This window comes from Anoplopoma fimbria, chromosome 15 (genome assembly GCF_027596085.1).
Source record: "Anoplopoma fimbria isolate UVic2021 breed Golden Eagle Sablefish chromosome 15, Afim_UVic_2022, whole genome shotgun sequence".
NCBI classification, from domain to species: domain Eukaryota; kingdom Metazoa; phylum Chordata; class Actinopteri; order Perciformes; family Anoplopomatidae; genus Anoplopoma; species Anoplopoma fimbria.
In genome coordinates this window covers 16952914-16972946 of record NC_072463.1, presented here as the reverse complement: position 1 = coordinate 16972946, position 20033 = coordinate 16952914, and the positions used below count along the sequence as shown (strand labels likewise).

The window sequence follows — 20033 nt, the reverse complement described above, 5'->3', positions numbered from 1 at the left end:
TCTGGTTTGTTGAGCATTTGTTTGTTTACCACATCATTCCATATGTGTTCCTTCATAGTTTGGATGTCTTCAATATTAATCTACAATGTAGAAGAAAAAAATAAAGAAAAACCATTGAATGAGAAGGTGTGTCCTAACTTTTGACTGGTACTGTATGTTGACCAAAGTACCCATTTTTTTCTGTTTTCCATAAAGTATATGAGCTGTACTTAATAACATTAATATATAATATAACCCTATTTAATCATCTACTGTTATTTTCTTAATTTATGTACTTTATTTGAATATTCTTTCTATTTCTTCAGCCCTGTGCCACATGTCACCACACTATTTAGAATATTCTAGACGGATATACTAAATAAGACATAAATATATGGTCTTATACAGTACCAGTCAAACGTTTGGACACACCTTCTCATTCAACTACTTTGAAGAATGTAAAATATAAAACATATTCTGGTTTGTTGAGCATTTGTTTGTTTACCACATAATTCCATATGTGTTCCTTCATAGTTTGGATGTCTTCAATATTAATCTACAATGTAGAAAAAAATAAATATATATAAATAAAGAAAAACCATTGAATGAGAAGGTGTGTCCAAACTTTTGACTGGTACTGTACTTTAATTAGTACTGTTTCTCAATAGGCAGCAGAATGGTTGCTGTAGTATTACATAAATGTATATGATATTTTCAAATTTATGACAACTGATGCATTAATGTGTATGCAGCATGTTAATAATGCAGCTGGTCCAAGAGGAACTATTTTTTTGTTACATACTTTATATAGGCGTTCAGGTGTCTGTTTAATCTATAGCAAAGCATCATATCAAATAAGTTGTATGCCTCTCATAAGTACAAGGTAGAATGGAAAAGTAAAAGTAATAAAGTACTGGTGAACAGAACATGTACTACAACATTTTACATAAGTTTGGTCCTGTACTGAGCAACTGCACCTAGTAACATTTCACCACTGTTGGTCAATATCATTGAAAGATTACGTGCATAATCAAAAATACATATTGTGAGTGGCTGTCAGATATTTATTGGTATATCTAGGGACAATGTTGCCAACAACACACAAGATCAAAACTACAGTGTCCAGAATTCAGTTTGATTGGATTTAACACATTTACATAATTAAGCATCTGAGCATTTTGGTATGTTATTCAACATATCAACCACACTTATCAAACTGCAGAGGTAAACACAGATGAAGCACTTTGACTGTATGTACATCTTAATAATAAGCACCGGCAGAGCAAATACTTCTTCAGCTACATCAGGCAGTTCAAGCTGCATGGTGATCTCTCCTTTCTCTTCTTGGCTCTGCAGTGATCCAGCTGTTACAGGAGTTTCCAAGGTTCACAGGTCCACATGAGAGCGTATCTTAGAACTTCAGACTAAGTTTGGTGCAGAAACAAAGTACTCAAAATTGGAATCTCAGTTTTCTACCATATCAATATAAAGGCATGTACTCTTCAAAAACAAACAAAACAAAATCCAGCATCCATTTTCACAGGCTTTGCCTTTAGTTTGAGTATATATACTGTAAGTCTGTATGTCTTTCCGCCCCATCAGGGCTATTCCTGGTACTGCCTCTCTGTGGCAGTGAAGAAATCCTCCAGAACGCTCCTCAGGTACTCAAAGGTAGGCCTGTCCTCTGGGTTTTCCCTCCAGCAAAGACTCATGACGTTATGAAGTCCCTCTGAACAGTTTTCTGGCTTCGGCATTCTGTAGCCCCGCTCCAGGTTCTGGATTACCTCTGGGTTGGACATACCTGAACAAAAAGTAAAATGAAGGAGATTATGGGTATGCTGCTGTTTTCAGCAAAAGAACAGCTGGGAGTACAGTGCATGAGTATTTACCAGGGTAAGGTATGCGTCCATATGTCACTATTTCTGTCAGGAGGATCCCAAATGACCACACATCCGATTTTATGGAAAAGGTGCCATAGTTGATAGCCTCTGGGGCGGTCCATTTGATGGGAAACTTTGCACCTAACACACAAAGAAACGTTATTTATAAGAAGAAAAAAAAGCATGAACACTTTGTGATTACATTATAAGTGATTACCTTCCATGTCAAATGCACTCAAACAAAAGTCTTATAATAAAACAAATTATACTTATAAGGCACATTATACAGCCTGAAAATGCGGTTCGACGTGTTGAAAAGAACATGTGATATCATTGATTTCAACAAGGTTGCTGTTACCCTCTCTTGCTGTGTATTCATTGTCCTCGATCAGCCTTGCCAGTCCAAAGTCGGCAATCTTACAGATGAGTTCATTCGACACCAGAATATTGGCTGCTCTCAGGTCTCGGTGAATGTAATTTTTCTCCTCTATAAAAGCCATCCCATCAGCCACCTGCAGGGGGCAGCAGATCATTAGACAAGCCCTATGACTGTGTGTTCAGTTTGGAGGGACCTGTGTATGTTTTAATATTGTGTAATAAATATGTGTGTTTGACAGATGAACTGGTTTGGTGACCTCCCAAACCAGGGAGTTTACCACTTTCCCAGGTTCGGTGCTTTCCTCACAGCCTTCACCTCAGCACTCCACCCAGATACAGCTGTGACTGCTCTACTTCCTGATATGAATAGCTGCAGTCCTGACTTCACCTCAGTCTACTGCAGACCGGCTGATTATTCCAGTGACTGTTTTTCTGACTCAATTAAATACTTCATGAGTCATTTTGACATTGGCAGACCTCAAAGGAAAATTGATAATTCACCCTAATGCAATTAGCGTTTGGTGTGTAAGGATCAAAAGATTTCTACAGAACTCACAACCCACAGTTAATAAGCATCTTTGCTGCGTGTGTTTGTTTATATTTCTAACGCTCTACGTTTTTCTGGGTCGGCGGTGTATATTTCAGACAAAAGAATCTATCACATAGGTGCGATAGGCCCTAGGGGTCTTGTCAGAAACTTGAGATACCTATGTCTGTATGTGTATATTTCATAAACGTCTACTGTTGTCATGACTCCACTCACAGGCAACTCAACGCCTCTTTACTCTCAGTTTGATTGTGGTATGACTCAATGTGAAACTTTAAACCATTACTTAGCATTCATTAAGTTAGGTCTAGCTTTATTCTCCTATACCTAAAATTCATTTGTTTAAAATGTCTAGCTCCTCTGATACACACATATATTGCAGGGATGAGGATGTGGTCAGTGTCCAATACCAGAGCAAGGTCATCAATCACTTCATTTTTTCTTTTTCTGGTGCATCACATGATGGTTAGAGCAGAGAGTTACTTGCTTAGCGCTTTTACCACAAATGCTATCTGTGCATGACAATAAGCTCGAAAGCATCTCTCTGTGAAATATGTTCACCACAAAGCACTGTATAAACCCTACTTTTCTGCGCCACGCTCTGAGGCGTCGGAGAAACTGTCTACTCCGGCTGAAGAATCTCTTGTCTTGTAAGACTTTGAAATTTCAGTCTGTCTTCCTGTGGTTGTATTTTCCATTCCCACACCCACAATACATGTAGGCCTAAGTCAACGTCCCCTTCCTGGCACGTAACATTTTGAGAAGTAGACGTGGGCATGATTACAGTACAACATTTTGGGGAACATTTATTCCCTTATTTGCTTACAGAGCTAGATAGTAGGATTAAAATCGTTCTCATATCTTTACTAACTAACTCTCAAGTGAAGAGAAAGAACATGTGTAGGTCCCAAAAATGTTGAACTATCACTTTAACTTGCAGTCAAACATGCATGTCCAAACATCTGGCATAACTGACAAGATCCGTCCTTTGTCAGGCTTTATATTCACAACATTAATAATTATATAGAGTACACAATGGTTGTCACTTAGGCAGAGCTGTGACAGAGTATCTTACTGTATGTTGATTAAAGATAAATGACGAATTGAGAGAAATTAACAGAAAATATGCATAATGTACTATCAGTATCAGGTTTTGTCACCATGCCCTCATTTTTTAAATTGTAACTGAGTCGGCACTGTGAGTAGATAAAAATGATCATGTGACATAATTTTTTGGGGATGAATTTGTCTCCCATTCCAGTTTGATGGTAACACAGTTTCTTTTGTGTCAACATGTCCAGACAGAAGCTCATCACAATACATATGCACCTCTGCTCACACACCCATCCTGCTCTGTCATTATTACCAGGTTAGTGTTGAGTTTAAGCCTCATTACAATAGCGTCCGGTTTCCTGTTTAAAAGGGTCATGCTGAGAGAATAGGAAGGGATGAAAGGGAATCTGGTAAATGGAGTATGGAGATAAAATAACACAAACATTGATAGTAAAAAAATAGAGATGTCTTGCCTGAGCCGCCATGTCTATCAGAGTGTTCATGGGCACACTGCTTCCCTCCGTTGTTTTCAGGTAATCCACAAGGCTACCTGTAAAATCGAAATGAAAGATCTTGCTGAACAAAATAAAACTTACTTAAAAATGATGCCACACCAGGTGGTAAACTCTAGTAACCTATTTCTGCAAATTATGAACTAGTTTACCAACAACAGTAAGTCCTGGATATTACAGATGTAAACGCCTGTTTCTTTTATTGTATTTGAAGGAGCAATGTACAGATGGTTAAGGAACAAGTTTTTATATTAATTGGTAAAACAAACGTTAAGTCATGCTTTGTACAGGAGACTGATGATATTTTCCATGGGTCCAAAAACATCATGATTCCCCACAGACATAAATAGACAGTTGGACCAGAATAGCACTTCAGATCAGGGAACAAAACACTGTGAGGAAGTACACGGAGCATCCTTCAAGTTGATGCATGGTTTCTGACAGCAGACTTTGTGTTGAGTTTGATTATCAGAGAACAATACGTCTGCACACCAGCCAACCAAGTCAAACCAAAGGAAATAAGAGGAATGACCGTGCCAGGAAAGAGGAGGCCTTTGCTCCTCTGCTTAAGTCCGGAAGACTGCTTTTGAAGTCTGAGAGCCAGAGGAACGCTCTTTGTCAAGGTCACAAAGGGAAGCTGGGATGACACGCCTGTTATTTTCCATATTTGTTGCCTCCAATAATATATTTTTTTAAAAAGGGCAAACCGAAAAGACGGGCACTCCGAGCCATCCTTTCTCTTGACAACAGAGGCGACGATTGTGTCCTGTCCACAAGTGGACAACGGACAAAGGGGCAGCCTCATGTAGAGCCACTGCTTTTGGTTTACAGGCCACTCATACAAGACCATACAAAGGCACTCCATTCAATACAGCTGTAAGGCTGTTGCTTTGCTTGTGACAGCATCTCTCTATGTATTTTGTTATTGTTCCTCCCAGGGAAAAACTAATTACAAAGACTTTCGAGGGCAAAGTGAAACAGATACTAGATCACTTCCATATGTATGCTGCATGTCGGTGTAACAAACTATTGCGGGGCATAGAGCTTGTAGTATGGAAAGTTGTTTGCAGCTGTTACCATGACCCCATTTTACTACTTGTTTGTGATTTGTAGTCATTTCAAACGCAATTTTCTTTATAAGAAGGTAGGGAAAGATCCAGTGGCAGGATGCTAAAAAAAACTGCCATCATCAAAGTTTGTTTAGGTTAAAGTGTTTGAATATTTGTGCGCTTGTGGGCATGTCTTTGTGAGTGTCTGTGGAATCACGTACGTAATACGGACTCTGGGAAGTAGCCAAGTATCATCAAGGGGTCTGGATGAACAATAACCTGGTGAATCACCCTCTCCTATTTTGACACCCCCTCGACTCAGACGGGCAAGGGGAGACTTCCCCTCAGTGAGTAAACACCAGTAACCTATCTGGAGGGGCCCGGAAAAAGAAGTGAAAGTTCATGTTTGCTTTGAAACATTTCAGCACAGAGCGGCGAATGCAGCAGCGTCCTGAGGAGAAGCTGAAAATAGCCTATCAAAAAGGCAGGCCACTTCAGCAGAGCAGCATGCTTTTGGAGGCAAGGCATATGACTTCGCTCCCTTATTTAGGTTCGCTCTCACAGCTGCATTCATGTCCAATCATGTGTGATGATGGTCCGGTATTGTTCCAGTAATTTGCGTCTCATATCATTTCCTTTATCAAACACAAATGTACAAGGAGGCAGCTGTGGTGTGTGTGCTAATTCAACAGAGTCACCGAAGTGGAGCACAAGTCTTAAAACATGATGACTCATGAAAAAGGTTGAAACACATAGGGTGGCCCAGTCTTTAGTTTGAGCATGTGCTCTGGCAACCGTAGTCCGATACCAGATCAACATGTTTGGTCCTGAGCGTCTACGATGCACCACTGTCTATAAAACACTTTCTTTGTCTTTGCTCAAGGCTCAGCCCTTACCTTGATGATACCGCCTTTAGTGTTCAGGACAACGGGGCTGCAGTTTATTGAAATAATCGTTTCAGGCAGGCTTAGACATATTCCAGATGACTAGACTGAACTGAGAGGAGCTGGTATGATGACAAAAGGATTCCTTTTAATTTAGCTTCAAATGTTCATTTCACAGAAATACCCTGGGACCAAGTTTTCCTTTTCTTATGATGATTTTAGGGATATCTGGAATTCCCCATTGATGGTTGGTGTTATTAGTGAAATGCCGTAAACTGTGACACATCTATAGTATTTCTACCCACCATTTTCCATGTACTCCGTGACAATATAGATTGGCTCCTGGGTAACAACGGCGAAGAGGCGGACGAGGCGTGGATGCTGCAAGTTCTTCATCATGTTGGCCTCTGCCAGGAAGGCTTCCACCGACATTGTGCCTATCTTCAGGTTCTTAATTGCCACCCTCCTGTCATTATTGTAGATACCTGCAAATATACATTTAGACATCAGCAGGCTATTGAAAGACGTTGATCAAAAAAAGACTTGGAGTCTACAGCCATGCAAGCAGCTCTGTGAGGCTGGAGAACAGTGCTAACGTCCTGATGTTAAGCAAGTATAATGTTTACCATGATCACCATCTTGGTTTAGGGTGTTAGCATTCTAACTTTTGCTAACTAGCACTTAAAGTAGAGCAGAGGCTGATATAAATGGCATTAGTTTTGCAGGTATTTGGTCATCAAGCAAAGTATTGAATGATTGGAATTTTGATTTGATGACGGGGCTAGATGAAGAGTCAGAGGATGCCCAAAATCATTGGGATTCATCTTCTTGGGACCATGAATATTTGTGTTTATCTGCCCAATAGTTGTTGAGCTATTTCACCAAAAATGTCCACCTTGCGATGTGCTAGATCATAAGTCAGCAGATAACTAAAGTCATGCTGTTAGCATAGTAAAATAAAATCTTGTCGCATGAACTACTACATTGTGTGAAATGTAAATGTGAACCAAGAATGCTTTCATCTCAGCTTGTAGGGTTCATGTATACAGTGGTTATGCCATGAATTGTGATTAAGTATGTGCTAAACAGACAACAGTTCCACAAGACTCTCGTACAAACAGGATCTCATTCCAAAACTGGTTCACCAACAAATGCAAATCAAACCCGCAGCCAACCGGTTCCATCTTCCGTCATGTAACACGCCGAGCATCTCACAGCATGCATGATGTGTAGCAATGGGAACAGATTACAATCACTATTCAAAGCATTCCTCCATATTTTCATGTTACTTAATGACAATAAACACCTCATAACAAATGACAGTCCCATTACTTAAGCATGTCCTTGAACCAGTGTCTGGATGAGGATAGAGAAAAAAATACAATGCCAAACCCCATGCAAGAGGATACTGTAAATAAAAAGTGGCTGTGAAATGAGGACACGTTCCATTGTTGGCAATGTTTATCTCTAGTACTGTGGTTGTTTGGGATGTTGAATTGTGCTGGCAAATGCTGATGGAAAATAGAAGGGGAAATACCCGTCCAATTGAATAATTAAGGGGGTTGTGGCACAGATTATTTCAACTGATATCCTCGTGATCAAAATATTTTGCTTTCTTGTTAAGAGATCATTCTTCCAATCCCTGAGCTCTTTGGAAATGTATATTTATTTAGTTTGATTGATGTTGCATAACGGAGATAATACCTCTCATCATTCTCCAGTAAACCAGCTCATACAAGCCTATAATTATGAATGCGTTGAGGAAACTGTTCTGTACACGCTGCAGGAAAACCATGGCTAAAGGCTTAGGCAGCCCACAGCTCCATTGAGCAACTGGGCTTTGTGCATGTGATGGATCTGTGCAAAATGGTGCAAACTCCTGTGCACAAAATGGAAAAATAACCCTTAAATGATTGAACTGAACGTCAATCATAGCCCCACATTGTCTTCTCTGTCACTCACCCATCCAGACTTCTCCAAACTGTCCTGCTCCGAGCCTGCGCTCCAGCTTCAGGGACTCACGGGGAATCTCCCACTCATCCTGCCACCAGGGCTTCTGCGGTGCCCTTGACTGACACGGCTTCATCAGCTTTGTGCACAACCCATCAGCGTCACCTGGATGACAAAGAGAGAAGATGGGTTAAAGATTGTTCAATTCAATCCCCGACAGCAACCTTTATTAGTCCCCTAAACGGGCGGAACGCACGTGAGTGATGTTGGACGAGCTCCTTCAGCGAGTTAAAGGAGATCTTGGCTGTGATGTAGAAGCCGCCGCTGTCCATGTTGCGGATTCTGTAGTGCTTGACTCCTTCACCAGTGTTGTGGTCCAAGTCTCTGATTGATAGGGAAAATGACCCTAGAACAAAGAAGAAGAATATTCTAATGTGAGATGATGCAGATTTTGCCTGCTATATCTGAAAATCACAAAGCAAACTAGCTTCAAACTAAGGTTTGGAGGGCTAATGTGTCACGTTTTTGTTATCATTAAATCAATACTAGATTCATTTCAGTTATTGGTGTAAATGGGAACCGTGGCACACCTAATGGGGTTAGCATTCAAGTGTTTGTGCTGCAATGTCAACACAAATAGTGGAATGAGAGAGAAAAGCAAAACTGAAATTAAACAGATGAAGCAAGGTGGAAAGCAGGAAGGGGGTTTGTGGGAAACGGGTTGTATTTTATAAACACTGCTAGTAAAAATGAAACTTAGTGACAAAGAGGATGCCAGTCATTTTGTGCATTGTCTCACTTGTATGACAAATATATCGATATCTAAAAAATGCTATATGTAGCACCTTTAAGCAACTGTAATGGTGGAAGGCCATACTCAAATACATTGCTGAGAAACTACCTCGTGAAATAGAGTGTTTGATTATGTGTCGGCTGTATATAAGTCAATGCTATGATGACAAAAAGATCACCTTGGGTTGTCTCACTCTCTCGAATCAAGAAGGAGCCCAGCGTGTTCCCAGGAGCGAGGAGAAGCCTCATGGCTTCGTTTCTAGAAATGTTCTTAAAGAACCACCTGCAGCACAAAACACACAATATGCTTTACACTTTGAGCTAACCACTTCCCCTTAACCCAGGGACACAGCACACATGGTACGAGACTGTAAGGGCTGAGTGAAATGTGGCGTTGAGAGCAGGATCATTATGTTTCCTGTGTGACGTACGGTTCAGTCTCCACCGTGGTCATTGCGACAAAGTTGTGTGGGATGTAGCCCTGCTGGCCTGTGGTGAGAGACTCTGCCAAATACCACTCTGGATCTTCCCTGGATGTCAAAGGAGACAGCAATGAGTGAGTTTACATATAGACTTTCTGGGATGAATAAGTACACCTTCATAAAGCATGATCACTGCATGAAATAAACAGCAAATGTCTTGTCTTACAAATGAGCAGAAGGCACAGAAGAGATGCTCACTACAAGTAACAAACAATATTTACCACATTATATTAAACTTGTTAAACCTTTGACATTAATCAGAGAAGTAGTTATCCCTAAAATCAAAATTATCATATTTTCAAAGTTGCCTTCTAGGGAAAAAACTCTTCTGTATAATTTTCTAGTTTTCAAAAGTAACGATTCATATTTTATTTATCAATTTAAGTGTTCAATTACATTTTTTGTAAATTGTGTCTCTCTACATTATGCCAAGTATACAGAACACTAAGTTTATTTTTTTATATATTTAGGACTGTTTGCCAGTTTGCTACATTTAATCTAAACGATTGAAAACATGTGTTATATGTGTCATCTTAACTCATGTCATGGTACTCCCCAAACATTTCCAGACATATTACTGAAGTTATGACCTTTTTGGCTTCAGTGATAAATACAGTCCTGATTGAATGAAATTAGATTTTTGCCTTTATTTCATATTAAATAGTGGTGAAAGACAGGAAACGGCAAGGGGGATTGACATGCAACAAGTCCCAGGTCAGAAAGTTGAATACATGACACGTGCCTTCTGCCTTAAGATGATGAGAAACTTGCTCTTCACTTACTGCAAGGTAGAGCGCAGAGCATAGAGCAGGCACATGGAGGTATACCTCATTAAAAAAGTGACTACATCACATACAGCTGTTATTTCATTGGTGGCTTTGAAAGGTTAATGGAAACCGAGGTCACAGTTGAAATAATATGAACTCTGAGCGCAGCGCTTGGTGACAATTTTGAGCCGTGAGCAAAGCCAAGGGTAGTGATCCAACTAGTTGTCCTCCTTTATAGGAAAACAAGAAGGTCACAAAGGATAGCCGGGATGACACGCCAGTTATTTTCCATCTTTGTTGCCTCAAATAATACATGGATACAGGACAAACTAAAAAGATGGTCGCCTTTAAGACCCAGGTTTGATTTTTGAAGCTGTAAATGATAACTGACATAGTTGGCAAGGATGGCCAATGGCTTATCTTGGTGCGTACATACTGTAGTTGTCCAACACATTTACTTATTAGCCTAGGCCTCCATGTGCCGAGGGGGTGAGTGGGTAGTACAAATTCTTGTCTGTGGCTGATAAATAATTAGAAATCTTTCTACCAAGCTCCATACCTACTATATAATAATAAGCAGCTTACTTGTTGATGATCTTGAGTTTGTCTCCCTTCTCAAAGCCCAGGTCCCCATCATGGTTGGGTTCATAACTGTATATGGCCACCACAAGGTTGTCTGCAAGAGGAATATTGTAAAATTTTGTCAAACAAAATTTAGATGAAATATACTGGGGAATGTTTTTACTCACAAATGTGTGCTGGATGTTTGAATCCCTTTGATTCTGATATTTTAACAAATGTCTGCCGCTAAAGGCAATGGTGAATGGAGGGACATTTCTGTACATATCATTGTGGCTAAATTTGCTTTCTGATGAGTCAGAAGCGCACTTTAATCCATAAATAAATCATATAATGAAGTAAACTATCTACATTTTTGTGAAATTAAAAAGAAAAAGAAGATTACCCATTAAAAATGCATTTTAGGCACATTATTATGTAAACAATGAGGGAAATGGGAAATGATCCAAGGATATTGGCGAGGAAAATTTCAAATTATGGGGGACAAAATATAAAATGCATTCACTTGAATAACTTAATGAGTGAGAAGTTGAAAGATATGAAATAAATAATACATGGAGATATTAAATATAATTCAATTCAATAAGGAATAAAGAAAAAAAGAAAAAGCTTATAAATGTATTTCCAATATATTTAAATATAAATCCCTTTTGTATTCAATCATACTATAACGCACACACTTAATATTTACTTGTAATGTATGTAAGCTTCATTAACCTAATACTACAATTCTGTTTTTCCTTATTTTACTACCTCTTGACTTTACTACTGCTACTTGTCCTGTAGATACTTAAACAGACAGAAAAACATGTATCATGTTACCTGGTAAAGGAGATGTAGGAGGTGAATGCTGTGATGGGTATGGAATCAGCTGGTCTGTGTACTGGTGAGGGAACAACAAGATTAGACTTGCATCTTAAGTTCAGCTTTCCGAAGAACAATAGAAGATTCATGCGGTAAAAACAAGGCACTATCTCATATCACATTCACAGTAAATTGTCATCGTAACCGTTTTGGTTTTTCTTCCAGACAAAATGTCTCGACATATTGTGTCACACGCAGGTGGCTTTCTCCTTTATTTCTAATCTAATGGGACATCTAACTCATGCAGAGGAAACGAACAGCGCTGAGGGAATAATTAGTCTCCCATTTAATCACACGCACAAAAGAGAACTTCCCTCGCGAGTTATAAAACCTTTCTGGATTTAAACATGCAATAACAGATTGGTTTTTTTCCGGGTTATGGTTACATAATTTACACAACATGAAATGAATCGTGGGAGCCTATGTTATGTTCACAGCTTCTCACTTGTACTGCAGTCAACGTATGTTGACGACCTACAAGTGGTCATTCACATTCAACCACACCGTAACCGAAACCCATCCATGTAAATCTCACTTACACACAGACACTCGGCCATTCATTCATACGCTACAATGTGCGATGTACTGACACAAGCCTGCGAATGCAAAACGTACATGGCCACTTACTGGATTGCATGACTGGGGAGGTATGGGACAGTTGCAGTGTTCACACATTTCATCCAGGTTCTCAATCCACTCGCTGTCTGAGTAGTCGGAACTGCAGTTACATCCCATCTTTTCTGCAATTTTAGGGATTAAGATGGGCATCAACATGATCATAAGATAATGATTAGGTCTACTCGTGTTTTAATGGAAAAAAATTATCTAATGGCAGTTTTTTGTTCTGTTTCTCAACAGCTATCAGGTGTCATGCTCTGCATTTTGAATTGCAGACATCAAATACTCTTGGGAAAACCACAAAAAAAACCATATTTAAAAAAACAAATTGTATTACAAGATTTGTAGGTGGATGAAATTAACAGAAGACACAAAATGTTTTCGTTTACGGAAACTGCTTTAATCGGATGTAACCGAGGGCCTCGGCTCAAAATGGAGGCTCAGTGGTGAATCAGGCTGGAAACTAAGAGCCTAACACTTTTAAAATCTTCCATTTTAGGATCTAATTTGAAACCATATGAACCAGCACACAACAGCATACTAAAATCACATCCATAGCTGTGTCACACAGCTATATTGTTATTACCACCTGCAGCGATGCAAATTGCAAGTGTTAAATGTTCTAATTCTACTTTAGACTTGAATATTAGCCTCTATAAAACTCTAAAAACACTAATCTTGTTTAATCTGACGTGACGTGTGCTGTATTGTGTTTGACACTGGTGCAGTGTACGAATGGGCTTTCTCAAGCTCACTTGGCTCCCATTGGGCCACTCTTAGAACAGGGTCAGTGGGCTAATCGTAGCAGCGGCTTGTCCCGAAGGCCCAAAGCCGTGAGAAAAATCTGGTGAGGCCTGACCCGGCATTAACAATAACAACCCACCACTGTACTGAGACCCTGAGGAATGAAATCACAGAAATCCACCAGTGTAGGAAGAGGCTTTTTTTTATTATTATCAGCCCTGCTACGCCTACTGGCCAACATTCAGGGAGACACACAAACAAAGTCAGCATTTTCCATTGAGGGGCTACCCTCTTCTTTTCATGATATGCAGCTGAAGGCCTTTTCAAACAAATACTCATGTCTGTTATTGTTTGCAAAGTATTATGGGTATGTCTATGGTCGTGTGAGGGCTGTGAGAATGACCAAAGTCATTTTGGCATTGTCAGTGAGGCTTTTAGGCTAATAAACTTCACCTTTCAACAGATATGGAGAACACTATAAGAAGCTAAATTCACACATTAAAAAAAGACATTTTTATGTGGATTTATATATTTTTCATTCCAATTTTGACGTAAAACACTCAAATTAGTTTCAGTGCTTCACATATAGTCATCATCACCTTCAATTTCTTTCATGAAGTTAAAGCTGAATTCAAAAACACAAACATGCCTGAAGTTTATATTTGATTTTGTTTATGTATTAATAAGATACAGATAAATATTTTCATTACAATGAGAAAGCAACTTATTGCTCTTATGTGGTCATATTTGTAAAACAGATTTTTAGAGAGAAAACAAGAGAGAAAAAACTGAGAAAATTACACAAACAGTATCTGAATATGTTTTACAATATGCCTTTCATGTTAAAATCATGCAACAACAAAATATGGATTTTAGTTAATTCTGGGGGTGGACATTATCCTTCTCTATACATCAATTTTCATATATTTTATAAAAGTCAAAAGACTCTTCCAACTCTAGACAAACCTTCTGATTTATGTAGCATATTCTATATAAAACACATGATAATTATATGGAAATGGTTTCCCTTTAGTCACAGTCTTTCCTTTACTCTATATTCTAAAAGTATGTAACACTGACAGACTCAAAAGTATAAAACTTACCTCTTGAAATATGAAATGTCTTTCAAGCTTCCAATAATATCAGATTTCCCGTGCCGCCATAGAGATATTCTTTAATGAATAATATTTTAAAAAGAGTTGTTAACAATAAAGACGTTTTTCACCGCTGAAGCCCAGGTGTGAAGATGTCATCATCCGCTTCTCTTATTATAACTAACTCGTTGGTAGAGGTGGTGATGTGTCTCTGTACACACGCTAACACACACTTAGGTGGAGTGGAGGAGAGCGACTCACAGAGTTTCCTGTCGTTGAAAGGTTGAGGGTTGCTCTGCAGGCTTCTAACAGGTGCTTCACCTTGCAGCTGTGTGTGAGCAGGGGGAACGTTAAGGGCTCCAGGGTAGTAAAGGGGTCAGGACAGCACCTCTCCCAGAGATGTTTCCAATACAGTTTAAAAAAAAAGGAGGCTATGGCTGGCTCTGTCACAGAGTTGAGGTTATATATATATATATGTTTTACTTTTGTGTGTAACATCTGTGCATCAGTGACCTTTACCATGAGGAGCGCCAATGTAAGGTTGAGGTGGTGGTCCAGGGTTACTCTTTACACATTTATAGTTATGCCAAACAAAATTCGAGGTGTAGGGCCTCAGGTTCAATATGAGGACAAGAACAAGGCTGTTTTTGTCAATCACATGTGTGGTTTGTATCCGTTATGTTTGTGGCCAGCGAACCATTTAAAAATAGACTCCGGCCTTGGTTTTAACAACCAAGTCAAATGTGAAGATAAAAGATAAAACTGAGTCACAAATATTTCACTCACAGAGGAAAAAACAAACAAATGTCAATCAGTGGATGGCCCTCCTACGGCTCAACATTTCAACCAAATGTTAAAAGGGGGGCCATATTATGGCCACATTTAGCATAGAGGGGATACATGAATAGCAGTATCTCAGACCACTTACACACTCTAAGCCTGCGCTGTTGCGTGTTCTACCTTTCAGACAACTCCGCTGTGGGCTGCGTCTCTTCTCTTGTGGTGAACGGCTGCTGCTACACAGCTCACTGGCAGGAAGTCAGTCCAAACATTACAGGAAGTGCACAGACATGTTTGCTTAGAAGAGTGCTACAGCGTAGATTAAGTCTCACTTGATGAAACCATCCTGAGCACACTCTTTTTCCGTTAAAGCACATAAAAAAGAGTGTATATCTAGGAGGGTGGGAGAAGTAGTTTCACTTTTTTGGGGGGCTTTTTGATAGTGATGTATGTTACTGAGTATTTAACTGAGATGATGTAAATAACCCAACATCCATTGTTTTATATCTATTTCTGAGGGCAGAATTTTATCAGACACAAATTCCTCATTAATATGATGGAAAGATAAAAGAACTGCACTGTCTTTGGAGATCAGCTTTTGGCAGGCCTCGAGCCTTTAAGGGTTTCCCTTGGTCCACAGCTGTCACCTCTTCTATATGTGGTTGGAAATCACATTCTGTTACGCAATAGAATCAAGATACCATCAATACGCAGAAAGCTTTTTCCAAACCTCCTACTGACCCGCTTTGCGATGCAGGTGCTGGCCTCCTTCATGTGAGCGAGTGCTGCTTTAGTTGTGCTGCTAGTGCTTACTCACGTACACTTTAAAACAGCCTTCAACTAATTCAAAGAGCATGCATTTTTAAGTTTGTTTAATTTCAAAACAAACGTTCCAATACCAGCTTCTGCTCATGCGATGACATGTGGTATGATGTGGGGGAAAGTTCAAGTAAAACTATCTGCAGGGCAGAGCTGAGTGGCACGAGAAGTACAAGTCTGCAGAGCTTTGTTTTCAAAGCATTCACTGGAGAATGGAGGCCTCAAGGTACAATTCCTCGGCCTCTGTGCATTTTCCATATGATATTCATTTCCACTATCGAGGTTTAACGTCAAACAGGAGGTCTTCTGTGTCCTGAAGTATAACACATTAGGATCAACACAGTAGCCGCTCTTTGCCAAGGCATATTTGATATTTGTTCAACTAATCATGTGCAACACTGTCTGTGGTTCTGCAAAATCCCTCTGGGGCTTATGTTTGGATAGTACACCAGGTCATTAATGTCTCGTGGCAGGAAAGAAGAGACTATTGTGCAGGATGGCTTTGAGAGTGAGGATGGATCTGATGGAGCATGTGGTGACATTTAGCCTGGATAAGATAGTAGATGGTGCATAGGCACATGCACAGAACCAGCCCAAAGTTATAACCATGTAATAACCAACATTTGAAATGTTTATAAAACATAATTTACAAGTGACATAGATATGGTAAAGTCTCTTTAATATTGTGTTGCATTTGCAAGAAAACATTAACATTTTAAGGCAGGTTATACATTCATATTACAGTAGCATGATTTTATAATAATGCTTATATATATTTTATACATTTAACACAGTTAAAACCAATGGCAAATATTACTAAACAAAAATATCTCATTCTTCCTACTTGCTCTTACTAACGATATAAAGCTATAAAATAAACCACTTAACTTGCCCTATATAACTTGCCACATATTGCCACAACTTGGTCACAGCCATATATAGTTTGTTATTCGTGCTCTGCAGCATCTGGAGGACGGTAATGGAAAACCAAATGCGTTAGCCTCCTGTGTCCTGTCACTGAACTGTTGAGGCTATAAAGATATATTTGGTTTTTGAAGGAGAGGCGTTAAAATGCTGGAGTTTGGCCTCCCGTTTCGTTTAAGGATAATGGAAGGGACGGTGCCCTGATAAAGGCTTGAACAGCTGTAATATGTTGCTCTATCAAAGGCCTCTATTTACTTTAAAGTATCGCTGAACATCTTTTTTATCTGACCAGACGTGTCATACTTTTTTCACTCCACAAATACATGTATATGTGATGTAAAGCAATGCTTCCCAACCTTTTTTTTTGCATTGTGACCTCCTAAAATAAAACAATTTGCAACCCCTCGTGATTGGATGCATCCAGTTCAACGAGAAGGGTGTAAGAGATGTAAGTATTCAGTAATTTGCAAAAAGAAAAAAAGGTTAATCCCCACACAACCTCTCAGATTAAACTTTCGACCCCTTGTCTGGGCCCTGACCCCCTAGGTTGGGAACCACTGATTTAAAGTGTTCTGACATGCACTGCGACCATGAAGCTCCTCAAGACACTGTCTTCTTTTCTGAATTGAGCTTCTTCTTCTCCGACAAGATTTCTGCAAAACAGTACTAGTCTCCCCATAACTGTTTTTGAACTTCTTCGGCACAAGTTTAACTTTGTTTTTACAATACGTAATCATTGGGTATAAAATATAATGCCCTAATCCCATATCTACCTTTGCATCTCAGTCGAGCTCTAAGCCTTCATCTATCTACTCCGATTAGCTTGACTTGTGCAAAGAACAGTCAACATCATAGCAGCCCGGGCTCCGTCCAGAAGGAGGGTGTGCCTGTATAACTCTAAGGGTGTGTACCCCTGCAGGTCTGTACACTGAGGCCTCCTCATGCATCCCAAGCCAAGGTGCAAAATCATTTTTAAAATTTCCACCCAGGGCACCAATAGCTGGCAGTCACGCTCCACTCGATCAACAGCGCCCGAGGAGGAAGTAGGCCTGAAAAAGTTGTTTTTTTAACACAGTGAGAAGCGTCTGGAGTTGATGTTCATCTTGGTGAGGCCCAGGTGTTTGAGCGGCGTGGACAGAGCGAAGGCAGCCTTCATGGGGATGTCACACAGCAGGTCCGACTCCTCGCCACACTCCTCCAGCTCGTACGTGGCATCGTCCAACATCTCCTTGTGGCGGTCGCACACCTGCTCCACTTTGAGCCGGTGGATCTCCCCACGCAGACGGATCAGCTGCCGGGCCAGGCGGTTGTCCTGGACCTGCATCTCCCTCTGAGGAGGGAACAAGGGTGAGGGGGGTTGAGGAGGAAGCGAGCATTAGTAAGATAGCAGAAGATATGTGTACATTTGGATTTGGATCTTTTCATAGCTCTTATCTTCTTTTCAAAGTGTGTAAATAACTGTCATGTGGAATATACGGGCTGCAGCCTGATACCGTGAGAAAACACAAATTGTATTGTTTCACACTGTTTGTTCAGGCTTTGAGGACTGCATGAAGTCCAACATGCAATGCCTTAACTTAAGTCAGGCATTCATGCATGCAGAAGCTCACTGACACCTGGGGAGGTGACTATGAAGTAGGGAGATAGACATCTATCTCACAAATATGCATAAGGAACTACTTTTTTGACAAAGCTGTCAGCTCTGCACCAAAATGAAAATCGTTCTTTTTTTCAGTATATCCATTTTTTTTGGGGGGGGTAAAATAAGATGCACAGGAGTCACTCACCAGCTCTTTTCTCAGGAACTCCAAAGCATCATCAATAGTAGCAAAGCCACAGATGTTGCGCACAACCAGCTCCGAGTTCTCGTTCCTCAGGATTGCAGGCATGGAGACGACCTGCTGTCCCTCAGAGCCCGTGCTGTCCGCCGGCTCACTGTCCTTCCACGGTCGGCTCTCTACCCGCTCCTGCCACTCCAGGTAGGACGGTCTGCGGGTCTGCAACTTCAGCTTCTCCGTGAGCGCTTTCAGGCTGTCCAGATCCTCAGTGTCGCCCTCGGAGGACTCTTCTCCAAGCTCTTTGAAATCCATCGGTGCGGTGATGAGGGCAGTCCGAGAAGAAGATCGCTCTCTGGATTGGCAGCGTGGCTATTAGAGCGCAACAGCTCCATACCTCCTTTATAGGGCGATAAGAAGGAGTGACCGCCCATCCCACACACAGAGGACAAGGAGGCTGGATCATTTAATGCCCTTTTTTTTTTTTTTTAAGGAAGACAGATTTCCAAGAACTCCTTTGAGACCTTACAACACATTGTCGCTTTGTCACATGGCGATTGAATTTCCAAAATAAAAGTAAAACTGTGCCCTCTTTAATGTCAAGCAAATACAGTTATTTGGGAAGTTAGAGTGAAGTGTGATAACATGCTGTATTTTTGATATTATTATTTTAAATCACAAATACTGTGGTGGAAAGTAACTAAGGCACTTGGTGGGAGTATTTGTTACTTTATGCCACTTCACCAAGGGTGTAAGAAGTATATTCAGATAATTGAATTAAGTACAAGTAACATTATAATAATGTATTACAAGTAACCGTCCTGCATTGGAAATCTCCTATTGCAATATAGCATGTTTCTGATAATTCAATAATAAAATAGTCCTTGTGAAATAATCCTAATCTTGCATACTCTTGTGTGAATTTAATTCTTGACTAATCAAAAGTACTCAGTATGTTGTGTGTGAGAAGCATTTTTATGTTGTAGCTGGTTCTAAGCTACTTTAAATTCCTCAGTAGTTTAATTTACTACAGTGACTTGTATTCTATAGGCCTGCCATGTGTTTTGCATGTGAAATCTGCAATCAGTAAAGTAACTTCAGTTAAACAAATAACTGTAGCAGAGTAAAGATAATATTCCCCTTAGAAATATAATGGAACCGAAGTATAAAATAGCATGAAATGGAAATACTCGAAGTAAAGTAGAAGTACTTCAAATTGATATTTAAGTAGGCTTCAACAGTGAAGTACTTGGTTACATTCCACCACTGTACTGCAATACATTTCAGAGGAAACTTTGAACTTCTTCAAAGGGCGGCACTTATCTAAGTGCTATAGTTATAGTTGTTTTACGGATAAACATGCAAAACTGATCAACTTACAAAATATGATGCAAAGAAATAAACTACCAACAGTATATAAAATAGCCAAGTTAATTGTAGAAACACTAAAATGCTGCTTGCAGTCTTGTACATCAGAAATACCAATACAATAACATAATATATGTAACCTTTAATAGATTGAAATGGGGCGTTCTGCATATGAGTGCTTTTATTTTTAAAATT

At 39.8% G+C, this 20033-nt stretch overlaps 2 protein-coding genes across 2 annotated transcripts; both read right to left on the bottom strand.

Moving 5' to 3' along the window:
• Positions 1-658: 658 nt before the first annotated feature.
• Positions 659-14389, bottom strand: lck (LCK proto-oncogene, Src family tyrosine kinase). Its single transcript, XM_054614607.1, has 13 exons — positions 14182-14389; positions 12344-12456; positions 11675-11735; positions 10859-10949; positions 9456-9554; positions 9204-9307; positions 8489-8638; positions 8245-8397; positions 6588-6767; positions 4311-4387; positions 2218-2371; positions 1869-2000; positions 659-1780 (listed from the first exon to the last, which is right to left on the bottom strand). The coding sequence occupies exons 2-13, from the start codon at positions 12449-12451 to the stop codon at positions 1584-1586; spliced, it is 1506 nt and encodes a 501-aa protein (XP_054470582.1). The 5' UTR covers positions 12452-12456; positions 14182-14389; the 3' UTR covers positions 659-1583.
• A 2053-nt stretch (positions 14390-16442) lies between these two features.
• fam167b (family with sequence similarity 167 member B) lies at positions 16443-18856 on the bottom strand. Its single transcript, XM_054614260.1, has 2 exons — positions 18483-18856; positions 16443-18025 (listed from the first exon to the last, which is right to left on the bottom strand). Exons 1-2 carry the CDS (start codon positions 18783-18785, stop codon positions 17762-17764), a joined length of 567 nt encoding a protein of 188 aa, XP_054470235.1. The 5' UTR covers positions 18786-18856; the 3' UTR covers positions 16443-17761.
• Positions 18857-20033: the final 1177 nt, after the last annotated feature.